Raw genomic sequence first — 21,230 nt, forward strand, 5'->3', positions numbered from 1 at the left:
TTTATGCTAAAATGTCAAATAAATATAATATAATTTAATAAAAATAGACATGAAATCTATAAAATTTTATACACAATTAGATAATATTACGAATTCTTATGAGATTACATACTAAAATATTGAGAAAGTAGTGTACCGGAAGTTTTAAATTACTCATAGATGTGATAAATTTTTACTTCTTTAAATAGTATAAAAAGTAGTAAAATCTCATATGTCTGTTTGGCCACCTACTTCTTTTAAATTACTCGACAAAGCGCACGCTTAATAATAAATAGAAATAACTCAAAAATTGGGAAAATCTAGTTTTTATAATAAAACATAATAATAATGCGAAAAGAATAGGTAGAGTTCGACAGCCTTTCAATTTTCATGAATAAGACGGAGATAAAAGATCGATCGCCTCTTTCATTCCAAACGGGTTGGCAATGTTGTCTGTCAAAAAGCGATGCATTTAGTGATGAATCAATCTTGGTAAAAAGTAGACGTACGTTTTTGTGGCATAAAGTAGAATATTGCTGTTTACAATTAAAACGTGAGTATATTATTCATATTTTTTTAATAATAAAATGCAATATTTCAATTTAATTCTATTTAATATTTAAAATTGTGGTATTGTCAAATGCATAATCTGTACTTATTTCAGTTTAGTTTTAAATTGTTTCAGTGGTTTAAGAAGTAACTTGAGTTATTTCAGTTTATTTTTAAAATTCTATCGTATTTTTTGTAACATTAAAACCTATTTCAGTTTATTATCAAAATGTGGTAAGAGTTGGGTTAAATTTTTGTTTTTATCTCAGTTTATTATTAATAGCAAAGTAAATTTAATTGATGTTATTGTAAGTTATTGCTTTTTCTGATTATCTAGGCTCTGCGACTATGCGAAAATGTTTTGAAGAGGCCGAAAGATTTTAGGTCTACTAAATATCCCAGCAATCGAAAATGAGGAAGAATTAGTGTCAAGTGTTGGACATTGATTCAGATTTATTGGTAAGGCACTTACTGTGTCCTTCCTTATTACTATTTGCAAACATAGGTAAGCGCAAACCTAATCAACGGTTGTTTCAGAATTCACAAGATCAAGATAATACCTCGTTAAACAAAGAAAATATTAATCATTCGAACGAAAACTTTGATATGATATTAAGTTATTTAGAAGTGAGTACTATGTTACATTTTCAATTATTATTTTAATTAGTTTCACAAGTTTGTATGAAAACAAAGGAGATCCGTTTTAATGATTATTTACTTTCTACAAAAACCAATTTCGGTTGAAATTAAGAGCAATATTAGTACCAAATATGACCAGCCTCTTTCTATAACAAAAAGTCAAAAATGTTTTCCTTTGAACCTTGTATCTGATTATGATAATCAGTCGTGCATAGAAGACGAGAAGACAGTCGCAAATACTGCGCGTCGTTCATCTACCAGTTTGATTTCTTCTTCAAATTTGTTTGGATCCTCTTCAAATTCAGACAGTTTAACGTCATCCAACAAATCTGGACGAACAGAAGGAAGTTCTGTTTATTTCCAAGTACTTAGACCTAACCAGATTGCGAATGTTTCTTCTGTAGAATCGAGCCAAGACGACATTATTGAGAATACGCCGATGACAGATCAGTTAAAATACAGCAGAGACAAAGTAATTTTCAGTTTATTTTCGACTTATTTATCTTTTATTATATTTCTCTAAGTTTTTTTATTTATTTGCCCTTTCATTTCTTTGCAGCTACAACTTGCAATTAATTCTGCCTTACATAAGCGTAGATGCTGCCTTAATAACAATTTGGGGACAATATCTCCAATATACACTGATGAGAGTGATGTAGATGACGATGTCGCAGATCCAACATTTGTTTCCGAAGATCAACTTACTGAAAGCTGTAGAAGGAGGTTTAAATTAGTCCCGGCAACCTCTAGTTCTTCAGATTCCGAGCCTGAAGTTGAGATTGAGCAAAAAGGTCGTAAACGAACCCAGTGTCTACAAAAATGGAAACAAAATAAGGCAAAACAATTGAGAAATCTTGGAGAAAAATATGTATTCCTTTCTAAAACTAAAAAGTCGATGCCAAGCTGTTGTCTTAAAATACCATGTGAAGAGAAATGCCACTTAAAATGTTTTCAAAATATTAACACTGAGGAAAGATATAAGATATTTCGTAATTTCTGGAAATTAGGTGATTTAGGTGAGCAAAGAGCTTTTATCAATTAGTCTATGGTTGACCTGATGCCCAAGTATGCAGAAATGCATAAAATGAATAAACACAAATGCAGAAAAGCCAAGAGCTCCAAACAAGGCCCACTACTTAACCTCAAAGAATGTCAGGATTAGAGTCTGCAAATTATTTTTCAAAAGCACTCTAGATGTGACTGACCGCATGATACGTACAATCCAACATAAAAAAGATAGTACTGGAATAGTGCAAGGAGACCTTCGAGGAAAGCATGGGAACCACAGGCAATTGAATAAGGAATTATAGTAATATAAGGAAGCATATAGATTCCATTCCTCGGATTGAGCCGTATTATGTTCTTCAAGGCAGTATATTGACACAATTTTAATGTCAATACAGGAAGAGTATCAGTAAACTGGAATGACATAAAACAGATAAAAGTTTCTAAGGAGAATCCATTTACAACTTATTACAAAACATCTTACGAACAAAAGACCTGTCAGGAAATCGATATAAGGAACAAACGAAAGAAGATGCCACCCATTAATTTAATCTCTCTTGAAAAAGCATATACTGAAAAGCAAGAGTTAAGTGATAATAAGAAGAAAGACTTACGGGAACTTCTCAATAAAGGTCTTATTCCTCCATATTATTATCAAAACTTCAACAATACTACTTTGTCTGATTAAGTTAAAACCTATACTAATTTTTCATAGTGATTTTATATTATTAAGTACTACGGTATAAAAGGGATTTTTTTTTAAGTTTTTGATTATTAGAGTTCTTTATTTTTTTGTTTGTTTTAGAAGTCGATTTTGTTTTAAGCTCTAGATCTCAATTATTCCAAAGTATAGGTTAAATAAAAAGTACCTTAGTACGTTATTTGTGTAGTCCTAATTTCACTAAGGCTCATTTTATTTGATTTATTGAACATGATGATGATTATTATATTTAAGTATTAAGATTAACGTGATGATCTCTACCTTACTCAATGTGTATTAAACAAGGCTGTTTTAGTTTATGCTAGAAGTTCCTACTTATGTTATTTTCATATTTTTTGTTACTAGTTTGTAAGTCTATAGGTGCAAAACTTCAAGACTGAAAGTTTATGTTGATTAAATAGTATCCAAGCCAAGTCGTAGTTTTGTTTTTCACTGTTTTTTTTATAACATTTTACTAAATAATTCTGTGAATACAGAATTTATTTCAGATTAAATTTATGTTTTTAAAAGTAGCATAAATAAAAAAAGAAAATATTTTGATATAAATTTCAGTAGTCGTATACTTACAGATCAAAAGAGAAATAACACTCATAGCTACCAATGATTTAATTTTTCTTTTAAAATAAAAGAGAACTATTTAGTTAAGTGCCATAGCTTATATGTGTTTGATTACTTTGTTTTTGTAATAAACTGAAATAAGTCGCAGGCTTTTTTTTCTTTTCAGTTTTTTTCGGGGTTTCCAATTTTGTAAAATGGTAATTGCTATACCAAATTGAAGGTCGATATCTCTACTTTTAGATTAATTTCTTTTATTTTGAGAAATATGACAATTTTTTACCTTTTTTTCATATTTAGTGCAACGAGTCAAACTTGCAAAACTTAAAACGTAATTTCCCAACATTTCAAATTTTTGAGTTATTTCTCTTTATTATTAAGCGTGCGAAAGATACGGGTTTACACTATTACAAAATAAAAATAAATAAACTTATGTTTTTTTTTTACAAACGATTTGTGTGTCGTAATTAAATTTATTTATTAAGCCAGGATAAATCGCTAATTATATTATACAGAAAAAAATCATAATCGTTAGTATGTTTTAAAGGAGTTTTCTACTCGTGAAAATAAATATTTTTGTCAAAGACTAGAAATGAGTAGAAAAACAACAAGAATTTTAAGCCTCCCATACTAAGTATATGCTTAAAATATTTTTGTTTCAATTTAGATTTACCTAACTTTTATCCTATTATAATTTGTATAGTTTAGGAACATATATAATAGTTTTGGTTTCACTCTGTATTAATTGTAATTATAAAGAGAGTTGAAAGTATTAAAACCAGATAATATCCAATTATTACGTAGTATACCTGCGGGAGTATGAGTTTCTAACATTTGTTTATTTAATGAAAACTATGTTCGGCAAGCCAACAGCATTTGAAATAACAAGGAAGTTCTAGCATTATTCAGTACTGAATTATACACGAGCTGTAAAATACAACCGACATTATCGGTAACCCAGAATAGATTAACATAAAATATTTCTCTGATATATCTTTGTGCTTACCTAATAATGCAATACAAAAACATAATTTACAAATACCTATAAAATCTCTTCGCTGTATATAAATTTTGTGACGTTATCGGTTAAAGCATCATCGCTCCCTTTGTCAATATAAATTATGCAATTAAACTTTCCAAAGATGAAATTTGCCAAGAATGCTTCTTATTTGTCGGTGTGGTCCCTTTCAGCCGCAACTAATTAATATGCACAATGTGTATCGAGCTGAACACTAGGAAAAGTTAAGCTATTTACGGGAACTTTGATTAAGACTTTATATTCATAAAGCACATTTAATTATTATGTTAACGAAACCTTCTTTTGAATAAAATATTAGACGTGATCTGTCAAAGGGAATTAAATCTTCATTAAATATAGGACCTGAAGAATATAATAAAAAAGTGTCAAGTTAACGAATATAGAAATTTGTACGTGGTGGGGTGTAAAAATATCAGGACATACTTTCATTCCCTAACAAGTACATATAGATATAAAAAATGCATTTTATTCAGGCAAAAGTAGTAAAATACGAACGAATGTTTTGTTTTTAGTACTACAGAGGTCTCTGGGAAGTGTTTTCCGTGTTAAATTATGCAGAAATCAATTCCTTTACCCGGACGAGCGAGGGCTCGCTTTCTCTCTGATAAATAATACATCTGTAATTGTAACCCAGCCTCTTGGACTTGTGAACGTTCACGGATATGATACCTGCGTATATATGGCTAAGTTGAGTGATTATTTGTTAAATATGTGCTTACTTATTTACATTCGTTAATTAAATTTCGTACTTTAATAACTTTATCACGATTGAAATTTTTTTATGTGTAACAAAATGTTAAATTATTTTGTATTATAATATTATATAATATTTAAATTAATACATGCGAACAAACTGTAAGTCAGAACAAAAATAATGTTATAAATATCAACAATACTTTTCTTATACCATAGTTAAAAATATACTATGCCGCTCAATATATGAAAAATGTACATATTCAATTTAAAAAGTATTTATTCATATAGGTAGATAGATTTACCATATATACTTGTAGGCATATCACTTTTTTTAATCTATTACTTAATTCGACCAGTTTCAACCATGAAACGACTGAAAAATGAAGAGAAATTAAACAAACTCAAATTAATTGACAAATTTCAGGTAACACAAAGTTATTACAAATGACCATTATAAAATGCAAAAATAAAAATTTACTATAATATAAATAACAAAATTTGATTTATCTGATACCACTAAATCAGATTAGTTCCTACCCTAAAAGGTTTAAGTTCACAAAGTTACTAAGAAATACAGCCTCGGTGTTTAATTTTCACCTAACTGTTTATTTCGATTCGATTCTAGAATTATTTCAATAATTTTCTTCCTATATGAATAAACACCTCCGTATGGGGAAGGCCTATATTCAACAGTGGTCAGTAAACGCCTAATTTGATGACGATTATGATAATGATGAATATACATTATGAATTCACTGTTTTAAAAATACAAACCCTACCATGACCATGACATGACAAACGAAACGAACATCGTAATATTGGAAACAAAAAAAATCGGGTTTACCTGTAATCGTTAAATCCCGATCGTGAATTTAAAATATGTGTAAACAACGCCAAAGTTTAAAGTAAATCGTTAACTGCCCACAGCTGAACATATGCGTCCCCCTATTGGAGTGTTTTGCCAGTAGTTACCAGAGGGAGACTTTGTACGAAAGTCGATTGCGTGGGTACCTCTGTCCCATTCGTGTTTCAACCGTGAAGCAGTTGTGTTTGCATGGCTGTGTTTCGGTTTGAAGGGTGGGATATGGCGTGAATTTACTGGGTACAGAGGAATAACACCTGAGTCCTCAGGAATGGCAACGCATGGGGGGTATCATGGGCGAAACAGTATACTCTGTTATGTCCATGGTACTGCTCATGTCTATAGGCGACGGTTACCACTTTCCATCAGGTGGGCCGTCAGCTTGTTTGACATTCTAAGTTGTATAAAAAAAAAAAAAAAAACGCTTGTCAGGCGAGTTGGCAACAAGAGTTAGGCTTCTGGTGATGTTTTAAAAGGGACGCTACTGTCCATCCCTTCACCATCCAACCGTATGAAAATTGTCAATTTATTTTTGTTTTTTTTTTAAACGAAATCTCAAATTAGGAGGTAAATATTTTCAATTTTCTCATGTTAACATATAACGTAAATAAGCACCATAGTATGTCGATCAAGGGTATTATCCGTACACGAGTTGCTCAATATATTATCGTGTTAAGCTCGTAATGTCTAGAGCACTTAGCATCGAATCTTCTCGATACCGTTTCGCACGAGACTATCGTGTAAGGACTTATATATATTATATTGTATATACGAGTAGGTATATAGTATTGACAACTATATGCTTCGGAAGTTTGTGGGCATTCCTCGTTGTGTGATTCTAAGAACATATTTGATGTATTCATAAATGCAACTTGAATGCAAGTCTATAAGGATTTTTTTTAGTTTCATAAATAAAACAATGAATATTTTAGATTATACTGCGCAAAATAATTTGCATTGTGCAACTTAAGAATTCTATCTACTTTTAATTTTTAAATGGTTTTAAAAAAAGAAGTAGACTCCATTATGCGTTTATTTTATGTCACCTAAAAACGGCGCTGGTAGAAGAGGAGGGCAACAATAATAAAATAATATTAAGAGAGGGTTACCAGTATATTTTCTTAAAACAAGCACACAATACAACAATAATATCTCAATCAAGAAGAAAAATAAAAATTGATATCAAAAGACATATTCAAAATATAAAAATATAAATCTTAAAAAGGTAAACTTATATAAAAGGAGGTCTGTCGCCAACATCACCTAATAACCTGGCTAATTCTAAACTAATTATTAAATATCTATACTGATTGAATATCAAAAGAATGATCAAAAAGTTATTCTTTTTGCATCCAGTCAGTACGTGGGTGTTAATTAATTATTAATCTTGCCACTATTAAAACCGCTCTTTTTTTGTAAAACCAAATCTTCTAAACATTAATTATTAAAGTATTGAGTTAAAATACAAATGGTCTTAATATTAATTCTCAGATTGTATATCTCGTTTTTTTTTTACACAAATTACAAACACTATTTCATACAAAACTGCATGGATTCGAAGATTGTCATTGAAGGGGAATTATTGAATAAAGAGGTGTAAAAACTTAGTTTAATAATAGTTAATAGTAATATCACAACACATACACTGTGATTGTATTCTGTAACGTTCTTGGTACTATACTTGTCAATAGGTTACAGCTACTACTTTCTATTAGAAGAAAGGTAGGTATGCTTATTAACTTTGAAACATTTACGTTGCATAGTTCATGGTTTATAAGATACAGGAACTAAAAAAAAAACTTCTGCCTCGAAGGCATAAACAGCGCTACATCAGTCTACTCGTGACTACAGCAGTGTAACCTAGTCAGAACGTCAAGATAACTAAACTAGGTAGATTATCATAGTTTACCTAAATGTTCGCGTTAATTCCCGTCTCTTATAAGCCATAAAGGCAAGATTAATCTGTCAAGTTATAAAATGAAATTGATTTGTTAAACATTATATATACTTATTATGTATCCTTAAATATCACATTTTAAATATATGTCTAATTTGAAGCATATGTTAACGTCGCGCGCATCACATGCGGACAATACCCATTAAATAAAGTTTTATACCACAGAGGAATATTAATAGCTTATAAGTTAGTTATTATAAAACAATATCGGGCGCTAATAACTGATATATATTTACATTTACTTTGTCTTTGTGATTTTTCCGTTATAATCTCAGACGGTACTAAACTGAACAAATTTTTACTAGCACCGTAAAACTGTGACGCAAGTCGTGAAATTTTTGCAATGACGACAAACAACTTCCCAACAGCGAACAGAGTCACTAACAATAGCTATTTAATCATTCAAATTTAACAATTGTTTATGCGAGATACTCGTATTTTTATTCACTTTATAGATCTGACGCCAACAGTATTATTTAAAGCCGATTTAAATAGATTTAGGTGTTACCACTTTATTTAGATTGTACTGTATGACACGTCATCAGTAGTGCTTTTTATTAGTTAAAATAATCTATATAGATACACCATTATATCACCACCAACTACACGTGGAATTGATACATGTAACTGCTATGAAATAATGTTTTATACTTATTTGTTTTTATTTATTTATTTTACTCAAAATATTGTTTATATACACAAACGTATACATACAATTTTATAGAAGATTTTTTATATATCTATCCATATGTTACATTAACCATAGTAAGACTATAATATAATAAAATATCAGTAAAGAAGGGCTTTTAACAATTAATACATTATATTTAGAGTTAGGTTTATATACAATGTATTTAATAATCATTTCCACCACCAATTATGTAATTCAATCACTCTCTCGAGCTGTCCCATTTAAAAATGTGAAGTACCGTCAAATCGGTGCCAATATCGAAATCCAATCAACGTTCTGTGATTGACAGCCAAAGCCGACAGACCAGCCGGACACATTCGCCGTTCAGTATTCAGAGGCTTTTATCGCTGAAACGGACAAGTTAGATATCTTGCCTTACAATTCTACCAACTTTTATTAAACGAATACCGTAACATCATAATTCGTCTTTTATATATTTATATTTTTGCACGCACGCACTTTTATTTATTTATACTTTTACAGACTTATTGCCTCATATCATTCTCTATCAGAGTAAATGGCAGTGCATTGATGTAACAAAATCAATTTGTAAATGAAATAAATATTTTGATAGATAACAACATTAATACATTTTAAGATGAACATACATATATATAAAATAATATACATAGATAAATCGCTTACAATACAATTACATGTAAAAATAACTATGAATAATAAATAACGTCTTTTTGCTCAAGAAATTATTTCTGTCCTTGGTCACCTATTAACGAAATCCGTTTAGGTTTGGCATATTAAATATTAAAGTCCTAACGTAGTTTGTTAAAAAAATAGCAATGTTCGCTATAAAAAAATATTTATTATTTAGAATTTTGCAGACAGCCTCGTTTTTAACACATTATTAAGAGTATAATAACTGTGAACTTAGAAAGAGAATACTCTTCTTAATAATTTTGTCACCCAACAATTAAAATTCTAATTGTAGTAATAATATAAAAGTAAAAGTTTGTAATTAAGTGTACAAAAGTCGTTTGCTTGGGAAGCTTTGTCCCATTCGTGTTTCAACCGTGAAGCAGTTGTTTTTGCATGGCTGTGTTTCGGTTTGAAGGGTGGGATATGTCGTGAATTTACAGGGTACAGAGGAATAACACTTGAGTCCTCAGTAATGGCAACGCAAGGGGGGGTATCATGGGCGAAACAGTATACTCTGTTACGTCCATGGTACTGCTCATGTCTATAGGCGACGGTTACCACTTTCCATCAGGTGGACCGTCACCTTGTTTGCCATTCTAACTTGTATAAAAAAAATTTTGATTTAATAACTCAATCACGCTTGAATGGCTTCAAATTAAATTTAGTAAATATTTTAATCATGATATCAGCCAATAACTGTCCACTGTTAAATATAGACCTCTTTCATTAGGGGCTTTTGCCAATAGTTGCCACGCTTGGCCGGCGAGTTCGCAACTGCAGTTAGACTTTTAGAGATGTTTTCAGAGGGGCACCGCTGCCCATTCCTCAACCATTAAGATACCTTATCGCTTCTTACGATATCCACAGGAAAGGAAGGGGTGGCCTATTCTATGCCGGGGCCATACGGCCATTATTAAATATTAATAATTAAAAAAAATATATCATACTCCGCTACTATCTATTAAATCATATGTAACTTGAAGTTTGAAATATAAAAAGGTTAGTCAAATAAAAATTACTAAAATGTTTACGATGTTTGTTAACAAAACTTAATTTTTTTAAAGATATATAGGTATGTAATATTGAATTTATTTGCGTATATACAAAGCAATATTGATTCGTCCTTAGACACGTAAATTTAGGCAAAGGTTTTCAATTCCCAAAACAATTTACGATTGCTATTCTGGTTGCACGATAGTGCAAACAAGGAACGCAGTTCGTAATGAGTTCACAATCTGTTTTGAACAATCAACATAGCAATAAGAATGGGTCTCTCTTTGTGCATTAATCGCCTCGTCCGGTACCCGTCCACTTTAAGCCTGCTTTCAATGTTCGAATGTCGTTTGAAGTAGATGAAGTTTTAGTTCAATAGGTTCATTTAAATAATAAAATGTTTTCAACCGACTTCAAAAAGCAGAAGATTCGCAATTCAATTGTATTATTTCTTAACTCTTAACTCCGTCAGTTATAAACGAATTTGGAACATTATTATTTTAACTGAAAGTATATACTTATAGATTGATTTCATAGAAATTTTATTACTATCGGTTCAGCAATTTAGGGTTTAAATGCAAGTAACGTGTTTTGCAAAACTGAAGTAATTGTTTTTTTAACACAATCTCAAATTATTAATTACACAATTTGTTTTTTATCTACAAATATAATAACTAGTAATTTCATTTTTATTTTTAAAACTTTAGTTCATTTTTTAATACGATGTCTATATGTATGTATAAGGGGAATTTAACGAACTTACCGTATTTGTGGTTTCCGACAATTAGTACATTGGAAGCGAGGTTTTAAAGTAACAATATTCATTAAATTTAATATAAGATATAGTTTTCTCGAACGACTCAAGAATACACACAAACACACATACAACTAAGTACACTCATACTTCATAATCATGTTACTATACTTATATGCCATGCTTATATATACACTGTGCTTACTATACCATAACACGACTCTTACCTCCTTTTGGATATAAGTTTATTGACAACTATATTTTTCATTTTTTTTTAATAAATAAATTTTTAATTTTTAAATTTTTAACTAACAAGATTTATTTATTTTGAAGTATCATTTCATTGACCAGTAGATAAAACCATATGATAATTTTTGAGTGCCAGCGAAAATATTTGAGAAATTTATTGTAATACATAAGTGTTGCTCAAAATTGAACCTGCAACGTCTTTTGGAGTAGACGTAGTAAACTTGATTATTATTTATTAAAAATAATAATAATAAAATAAGGGAAATAATAGTTTAATCAGTTCGTATGTACCGAATAAATAAACCCTAAATGTATTTATAAATAACTGTATCACGAACATGTTGATGAATGGAAACAAAATTTACTGGGAACGTGAAATTCGATGCATGCGAGCTCGCATGTGAAACCCACCGGGGTATATAACTAAATAATCTTGTTGCCGAGAAGATAACGAACTATCAATTAAACCCGAGTTTGTGTCATGCATATGAAATAATGGCAGTCTTTTTATGCATTGTTAAAATTAATTGGCTTAATAGAAAACGAAGATAAGCTATTCTATTTGTAATAGTTTCACAGGTAACTTATTCATCGTTTTATTATATATGTTTTATGATAGTGTCTCTAAAGAAATGCTTCCCAAAAACAGATCAAGTATTTTATACATGTGTACCATCGGGTTACCAGTATGTACAATTAATACCAAGTATGTGGGGAAAGAATTTATTTATGCAATTATGAATATATTACGTATATATATATATATATGTATGTATGTATGTATGTATGTATGTATGTATGTATGTATATATTGTATTACATGAGTAAACAAACGGATTTAAAAACAGGCAAGTAGGTGTAAGAGCTAAAACTACTTGCAAAAACAGTTAAAAAAATTATCAGAACATTTATTATCCTTGCTCTGGACGTACGGCAATATTCAGTGAAAACGAGAACTCTTTCCAATAAGAATGATCGAACGTCGGAGTTTGAGCGCGCAGCTAGAAATTCTTGGGCAGTTGAAAACAAGTTGGGGCAGCCCTGGCCACGGCAATATCGGCAAGTTCGTCGGCCGCAGCTGGCTTGCCGCCGCCAATGTCTCAATAATCCTCAAGGTACCCTCCTAATCGACTCTTCCTTAGTTCGGCACAAGTGTGACTAACTGATTAATTCTGTGACTCAGTGTACGTGCTCGCTCTGTCTTCGCCATTATTGTTTGCCCCGCACTTTCGGCCGCTTGTGTCCCATTATTGAACGATATTTGGACCATTATTGGGCGACTCGTAGGCTTTCTATTTATATGTTGCCGAAGGACGGCCGTAACGCGCTATTGCGTATAGTTTGGGATTGTAATTGCCGCTATTTTGTTAGATTGGATACGAATTCGTTCGTTTAGCTTTAATGGTTTATTCTAGTTGCAAATCTAAAGAATTAGAGTGTAATAGTTTCTAGTAATAATATCGCCGTAAACGATATTTTGACTTGTTCATAATTAACAAAATTAGTTGACCGTGCATCTTGGCCTGGGCCACTACTCGTTAACTTCTCCTTGTGCCAAGATTAATTACAGCGTCAATCTTGGATATTATCATGAAATAGCAGATTATTGCTGGATTAAATTGATACTATAATTAAGCTCCAGTTCTAGCTCATTAACATAAATGGTCTCGTTTAAACACCTAACATAGTTGTCATTAAAATAAGTACCAAACAATAAGTTAATGCAGCTGAAACCCTTTTGTATGCGATACAAATTTACTGTTTAATGTGTTCCAATTTAGTCTCAATGAATAATTGCTCATTGGCACAGAGCTCCAGTGAGTAGGAAGCTGACATGAGACGTGACGTGATGCACTATGAATTAAGATATCACAATTGGAACATATAATTTTACATGTCTAAAACTATCATGCCCTAGATCCTCTGTATGATTAATATCTATAGGTCTCTAATATTAGCATTGTAGTTAATGTATAATAATTTTATAATATGAATAACTAATCAACTCACATAGTATGCATACATATATCTATTTATTTGCGACATTGAAACTACAAATTGAAATTTATTGTGTATAATTTCATTTAAGTAGGTAATTAACTATAATTTTTTATTTATTAAATATTAATACACCTAAATAGTGTAAATAGCAGACTTAACACTATATAATAATAATAAATACATAATGTAATAAACAAAGAAATTCCACGAATTACCTAGTCCTAATCAAATTAAAAAAAAGATACTTCAGGTATTTATTTGAAAATTATAACACTCGAAATATTCATTTTACATTATACCTTTTCATTTTGCTGCTATAGCAGTAAATTACTTGTAAAAATATAAAGCCTATCTTAACAGTTTAGTATTTTAGCACTCCCTTTTTAGTAGTGAAAATATTTATTATGAAATGCGTGTTTTTTTTTGTTTTTCTTTAAACGGTACTTATTTATGTTTATATATAACACGATATAATTGCCATTAAAATTTAGTGTTGACTTATAATTCATTGTTTAAAAAAATACAATCAAATTCTGAAAACAATAAGAAATTCAACGTCCAAATTAAAGTCTATAAATAATGTATTCACAGGCCTTCTCTTTCATTTCGTAATATTATTATTACTACATCAAATAAATAATGTATTTATTTATTTGGTTTTCGATATACAAAATTAAAGAGTTTAGTTTTTTATTTAGTTATCGGACATCGGTGACATTAGTTATCGGATTTGATTCTAATTTCACTGAAACCAACCCAATTTATCTAACTAAACTAAATATAATAAGAGTTCATAAATGTTAGTTTTTAAGAAACTTAAAAAATAACTTATAAAATTTTCAGTTCACCTATATTTTATGCTTGTTTTTTTTTTACGTAATATTTAAAAAAAAAACTAAATAAATCAATTTGATTGTTATTTTAGCAGTCAACAAATTACTCTTGCATTAGTTCTATATCAATTATCTAATTTACAAGTGTAACAAAGAATAGACTATAATTTTGTCATGCTGTTTTTCTTTTTAAAGCAAACTGATATTAAGCAAAAATTATAAAACTTGTTATTTTGACTAAAAAGCTAAACTACCGAAATCATTTTGAAAAATTGAGAAACTTCTTTTTCAAAATGTCAGTTGATAAGAAAAAAATACATCTCCTAAACAACTTTTATAACATATACAAAAATAGAGTTCTTACACGGTCTCGTAAACTCAAATCGTTTATATAAAAAGTAATGTTCCGCAGAACTTCTGAAGATATTGTTTTCAGAGGCGCTATAGACAGCTATTTACCGATCAGCATCACATTGTTGTTAACTCCTTGCCAGTGTTAATTGGTGTATTCTTGTTTCCCTGCAAGCTTTTTCCGATAAAGCGAAGATTGCTCTACTTGTTGGGCCCTGAGGGGGACATTAGGGGGGCGAGGGAGCGAACCGCTAGATAAAAGGGGGGTAGATCACCAATAACTCGCTCCATTGTTTGTTGGCGGCGGACTTAATAAGTTCGCCGAATTTATTATGATTTGTAGTCTCCCTTGTCGTCTTATTATAGGGCTTTTAACCATAGTTGAGTAGGGTGTGTGGGTAGGATACGAGTAACGTGAACTTATTGGACCTTTTATAACACAACGTTCGACTTTTATACATCTGGCCTTGAGTATTTCACAATGACTAAGAATCGTGGTTATTATTCGTAAAGACATTTTTTAGTATTTATATATTGATGACTTATCATATAACACCATAATCTTAAACATAAGACTTATGTCTGAGATTATGATGGTATAAGGAATTACATATCTGTCCATGTAAAAGATTATTAGATTCGTAATATCAAAGTTAAGTATCTCACTACGAACGTTTCGTAAAAAATAGATTGTAGACAGTCATAATATATATTTATATATTATATATCTAAATATTAATAATTTTATATATTATATTTAATATTTTTATTTTTTTGATTTCGTGCACTTTAAAAGGAAATTAAATACTCAATATGAAAAAAAGACATATAGGTCAATAAGCTGACAGTTTTATAGTCTTTTTAACGGATTTATATACATTATTAATGTGAATGTTTATATAATTATTACTTAATTATGCTTAACAGATAAATGGGTTTGAATGAAATTTGATATGCACAGGATCCTTTATATATTGATGCGCTCGGGCGAATCCGTAATAAACAACTAATGATATTGTTATGACTTCTTTCCATTATGTACCTATAATATGACTAACAACTCTCATTTCTGTCTATTAACTTACAGTATTGTCTTTAACGTTTGGTATATATTACGGAGTATTGTTCAAATACACCAACTCACGGTGACTTGAGAGTAGTATTCAGTACATGCCATAAGGCTCTCTGCAGGGAGTCCCTACTAGTGCTCTTAGGATACGTTTACCATAATGAACTATATAATTTTTATACTTGGACATAAATGTCATAATGTGTACCAATTCAAAGGTGAATTATGTGCCAAATATATATTCTAAACTTGATATTACAGTCTTTACTACTACTAATATTAGTAAACCAATAGAGAAGTTGATCTACCCTCAATTAATTTTATTTTTTCTACTATAAACCGACTAAGCTTTTCACGTTGTTTATTTCAGTGATCCTAATTTTAATTACAAATTACGAGTAGTTCTCAAAGTATTGTTGTCTATTTGTCTATTGGCTTTAGAACAAAAATCAATAATAGTGACTTTGAAAGGGCTTGTTTAATAATGCGGGCATTTGATATTATCAGTCGTTAGTGACATTTCCTTTTAAGCTTTCGACACATGTAACCAATTCATTGTCATTGTATATGAATAATTTAGAAATCAGAAATGGTATTTTCCCGGAATTTACAAATTAACAATATCCAAAATGATCTTACAAATAAATTTTATAATCATATTTTGTTTTTATAACAGCTAATTTAAGTATATCGTTACAGGTGAGTAGATGTTTTATATAAAATCATGGAATCAAAGAATTTACATATACATGAATTTTTTTTAAATGTTTGGCGTCGTTTTATATGCATGATAAATCCAGAATCTAAATAAATTAATAGTATTTTTTTTATTTTTTTTTATGTTATTCGAATATTCCATAAAAATTACCGGAAATTGATGACAATACATATGGCAAGATTAAATATAAGTACTCTATAGAAAGCATAGAACACTGTTGCTTTTTAAGCAGTAGTTTTCTATGCTGAAGTAAAATTATATTTATAAGTGTGACATATTTAAATTTACTTAAGCGAACCGGAGGCCATAATTAGTAATGAAAAAAAAATAACAAGTGATGTAAAAGAATCAAGTTTACTGTTTCCCGAGGCTCTGTACAAATCAAACAATATATATAATATTCTATGTATAAATTAGAATAGTTTATAAAATATCCTATGTAAAGTTAAAATATAACCTACCCATGTACCAAAATTCATAGAATCGTTTAACATTGATTGAATAACAAACATCTAAACATCGAAACGTCTTTGCTAATCTTCACATTTATAAATACTAGTAAAATAATTATATAAAGCTTAATTATCACAAAAAATACATAATTTTAAATATTTATTGCTGTATTGAAAAAAATATATAAATGTTTCAGATAAATTTAAAGTAACTTCTCAACCTAAATTATCACTGGTAGCAAATTTATATTTATAATGAGTATAAAATATTAGGGTTATAAAGTATCTAGGTAAGCCTCAGAAAAGTTTACAATTTATATTGAATAGTATTTTATTTAGCTTCAAAGAGCAAAGACCCTTATTGCCTGTACCAGACCACATCGCTGTGAAGCAGAACTATTGCTTATATGAATTACCTACAACTAATGATTTGTAGGTTCATACTGTCAATCTACGGTGAATATAAAACAAGCTGATAGCAGAATAATATTATATTGATGGCCGATAAATTTAAACTACATAAATTTAAAAATTACATATGTGATACTGTGTACTTATTTAAACTTTATTAAACAATAAAATGTAGTACAAAAAGCGAACTTAACGCTATAGGCGTTCTCTACCAGTCAATCTTTAGGTTGTGCAGACATAGTCGACAATGGTGTAAAAAATAAAATCGTTATATGTATATGTAGTATATAATAAAAATATATATTACACATACATATATAAATTTGTCACATCTAAATAGAATTTTAAAAATTAATATATAGCCTAGTTTACTCGTTGATAATGTAGCTTTCTATGGGTGAGAGAATTGTTAAAGTAAAAAAGTGTAGATATAAAAAAATAATAATAGATTAATGTACTATATCCATTGCACTCCTCATGTATGTACTGCTGAGTATACAGTAAATTGTTACTTTTTTCGAGTCTTACAGCTATGCAGCTGCTTCGTGTAAGAGACTGTGCTATGTGCTCAGAACAGTGTGAAAATCTCTAACCACATTAGAATAGAAATGGATACATTAGGTTCAACTGAAACTAGTCACTTATGTACTATTATATCAGAACAACAGCAGTCTATATAATACCTGACTATGAGGGGAAGGGATTGTTAATAATGCGGACTACTAATCCCATTGCTAGTAATATATCCTGTCAAGTCGACCTGCACATGGTCCCCCCTGGTGTGATTCAGCACACGTGTGTATTCATCACGATGAGCTAACTGACCAGTCTTTTCACTCTCACCTATCATCCCTCACTGGTGCCCTGCCAGCGCATACCGTTAGCGCAGGTGGGGTTGCCATTCCATTATCTTCCATTAAAAAGTACCTGACTATGACATCAATATATTTATTATTTCATATACTCGTACCTACAATTACTAACAAACTGTGACTTAGTGATTTACTCTTGATTGATTTACTACATGAACTTCGGCTACACTTGACATCAATCAATAAAATTAATGAATCGATGGGAAGGATACCCGAAGACATTTGAGAAATTGACATTATTAATAAATGGCTCTGGAAAAATATGCGGCTTTGGAGAGCGCGGCGGCACTTTCGTTTAGCTTTAAGTGATATCCTGCTTCCTATCCTGTCCTAATCCTTACTAATATTGTAAATGTGAAAGTCACTTTGTTTATTTATTTTGTTCATCATTTGTTAACTCTCGGCTCAACCAATAGTCATTTTTAGTATACGCGTTATTGGAAAAGGAAAAAACATATAAACCAAGTAGCGGACAGTATTTCGTAAGACACAGATATAGTGAGACATATAAATAGTAACATATGTTAACAAAAGAATAAAATTAAAATTATAAAAAGGAAATATATAAAAAAACGTGGACTATGTTGTGGACATACGTGCTACTAAGGATGGAGAAGAACATCCAGTCACGACCCCCTCGCCTCTATCCTCCCGACAAGTGGGAAGCCTATCTTTAATAGTGGACATTTATGATAAATCCAATCATGAGAACGAAGACACGAGCAAAACTAGTTCATTATAAGTGTGAAAGATAATAGAGGCGTTGTTCTTCGTTTGTTACATAGTCACGGTTATTTTAAACTGTCTTAAATTTTAGCAAGTTTACAGACAAACCATAATTTCCTTACTTAAGACATAGTTACTTTTATCTTAAAACAAGCAGGTAAAGTTGTGTTTTATAGTTATTATATATATAAACATAATTATTATATATAAATCTACTTTCATTATAAATAACTAGATAGCTTTTAACCACGACTTCAACCGCGTGACCGGAATATTAAATACCAGGATAAAAAGTAGTCCATATAAAATATATCCCATACAGTAAGTGTACAATTGTGCCATCTTAGATCATATAGGTAGTGTCTTTATACAAATTCTTCAAGAAAAGCGGGTCATACAAATTTGTCTTATAAATAGTTATGAGTGATTCCTTTATAATTTCTATATTTATTTTGTGTTATAAATGCTACACCTTTTTAATACGCAAAAACTCAACTCATTTTATTTATGAAATAATTCAATATAGATACATCAAGATACATTTTGTGCGTAAGTATATGGAACATTAATAAAAATAACGAGTCAGTTAATTTGACAATTAGCTGACAAAAAGTTGACCTGTTTTTGAGGCTCGATCTTAATCTAATGGCGCTATAAAGTAACAAATAAAAAAAACAAACTCACTTTCATATTTATAATATTAATAAGGATTGTTAGAATTAACATATAATGCTAGTATACGTATATATACAATTGTTCAATTTTGTCGGGTCGAGAAGACCTAAAATAGCATAAGTCGGTAATTGAGAATATTAGAATGTAGGTGGATTTAAGTATAGAAATGTTATTTTAAGAGCTAAGCACCTTAGTAGGCTCTAAATGTAACACTTTTAATAGTGATAACACTGTATTTTCACTAAACATCCAAGGGTTACTTTATACAAATTAATATGCATGTTACAAAATTGTTATATACCTTCATTATTTAAAAACATATAACAACCATAGCAAGATGTGTTTGCTATATATGTTCTTGAATTTGTTAATTAAGATAATCGAACTGTTTCGATAGAGTTTTTAACTGTGAAGAAGTAAAAGGCAGTATGAATATTATAAGAAAGAATTTAAATTACTGTTTTTAATCTACTAAAATAAGGCAACATCGAATTTAAAAATTCCGAATTTAAAAAATAAGCTACGTTTTCAGTCACCAGTGAAATAATAAAATTAATAATTCCTAATATTTAGAATAATGATATGAATAATAATCATTAATTAATAATATACAACCATGAACACAAAAGAATATTAATGACAGACATGTTATTTACTTTCATATAACGTCAATATACATTCCAGATTATTTTCGATTATATGGTACCAGATCGTCATCATCATTTCAGCCATTATTCATCCACTGGACATAGGCCTCCCCCATAGATTGCAATAAGGAACGGTACCAGATAAAATATGATAATTTTTTCGGAGTTTTATGCATAATCTATAATATATTTTTATGTCAGATTTATGTCTACCGGTTTTAAAGCCCCTAGACTATGCGGATGGCATTAAATAAAGCATTATTTTTTATATTATCAAATAGCCTATTTAGAACACGAATCGTGTGTATATTAAGTAGATTTTATTATGCAATAAACAATTTTTTACATCGCAAAAAAGGCAACGTAGCAAATTTTGTATAGGAAATGGAAAAGCTTATCGTTTGCAAACAATTTTTCAAAATCGAATCAAATTTGCGACGTAATCGTAAATTATATACACAACAAATATAAACTAATTGAGAACCTGCTACTTGGAAGTTACTTAACAACAGTCTCAAAGGAAGCTAATAAATAAAATTGAGTGCACCTCCCGAGTCGGAGTCGGGGTCATTAACGGTTGTCTGTCGAAACGTTACCGATGACAAGCTCGTAAATCACTGTTAATAACTAGTGTTGCCTAATAATCGATTGTCATTTAATCGATAGTATATCAATAAGAATTTTTACAGAATTTATTCGATCTTAATCTAGCTATATTCTCGATTAATAGCTATTTTGGCAATAATAAATTATACGATGTTATCGATTAATTTAAAGTATTATAGTCAATTATTATTAATTAAATTCTAATAATAGAATATATCGCTTGATCGATTAGTCAATAATTATATAGCCTGTAATTTTTAAATATTAAACTCTATCGGACAATCGATTAAATACGCGATTATTATATAATTTGTGTCTCCAATCGTAGTTCAATTATATTCGATATAATCAGACGATTCGAATCGATTATACATTTGTATTCGATCCCCAACTATTTATAGGACAACGTTATTAATAACGTAACTAAATCGGTGTTAAAAATAATTTAATTATATCAGACTAAACTTTATCGGTTTCATGATGGAGATGTGAATCAAAGCTTATAAAATTATTGGTTTTACTTACT

The 21,230-nt window shown here is 29.9% G+C and overlaps 1 protein-coding gene across 3 annotated transcripts; it reads left to right on the forward strand.

Annotated features, from left to right (window-relative positions):
• Positions 1 to 325: 325 nt before the first annotated feature.
• LOC128202268 (uncharacterized) lies at positions 326 to 2,281 on the forward strand. 3 transcript variants are annotated; one of them, XR_008253693.1, is made up of 4 exons: positions 556 to 987; positions 1,066 to 1,155; positions 1,572 to 1,639; positions 1,727 to 2,281. XR_008253693.1 is itself a non-coding variant. In XM_052901930.1 (2 exons), the coding sequence occupies exons 1-2, from the start codon at positions 1,235 to 1,237 to the stop codon at positions 2,207 to 2,209; spliced, it is 888 nt and encodes a 295-aa protein (XP_052757890.1). In that variant the 5' UTR covers positions 1,195 to 1,234; the 3' UTR covers positions 2,210 to 2,281. The 3 variants fall into 3 exon arrangements, 1 of the variants encoding a protein (XP_052757890.1); XR_008253692.1 differs by adding an exon at positions 326 to 532 and having other exon boundaries at positions 866 to 1,155; positions 1,572 to 2,281; XM_052901930.1 differs by lacking the exons at positions 556 to 987; positions 1,066 to 1,155 and having other exon boundaries at positions 1,195 to 1,639.
• The last annotated feature ends 18,949 nt before the right edge of the window (positions 2,282 to 21,230 follow it).

This window comes from Galleria mellonella, unplaced genomic scaffold (assembly GCF_026898425.1).
Source record: "Galleria mellonella isolate WM207_F2 unplaced genomic scaffold, CSIRO_AGI_GalMel_v1 utg83, whole genome shotgun sequence".
Taxonomy (NCBI): Eukaryota; Metazoa; Arthropoda; class Insecta; order Lepidoptera; family Pyralidae; genus Galleria; species Galleria mellonella.

Coding starts and splice junctions, on each gene's coding strand:
- LOC128202268 (XM_052901930.1), top strand. CDS start 1,235: ATGATTATTTACTTTCTACAAAAACCAATTTCGGTTGAAATTAAGAGC. Junction 1,640..1,726: donor TAAAATACAGCAGAGACAAA/GTAATTTTCAGT, acceptor ATTTCTTTGCAG/CTACAACTTGCAATTAATTC.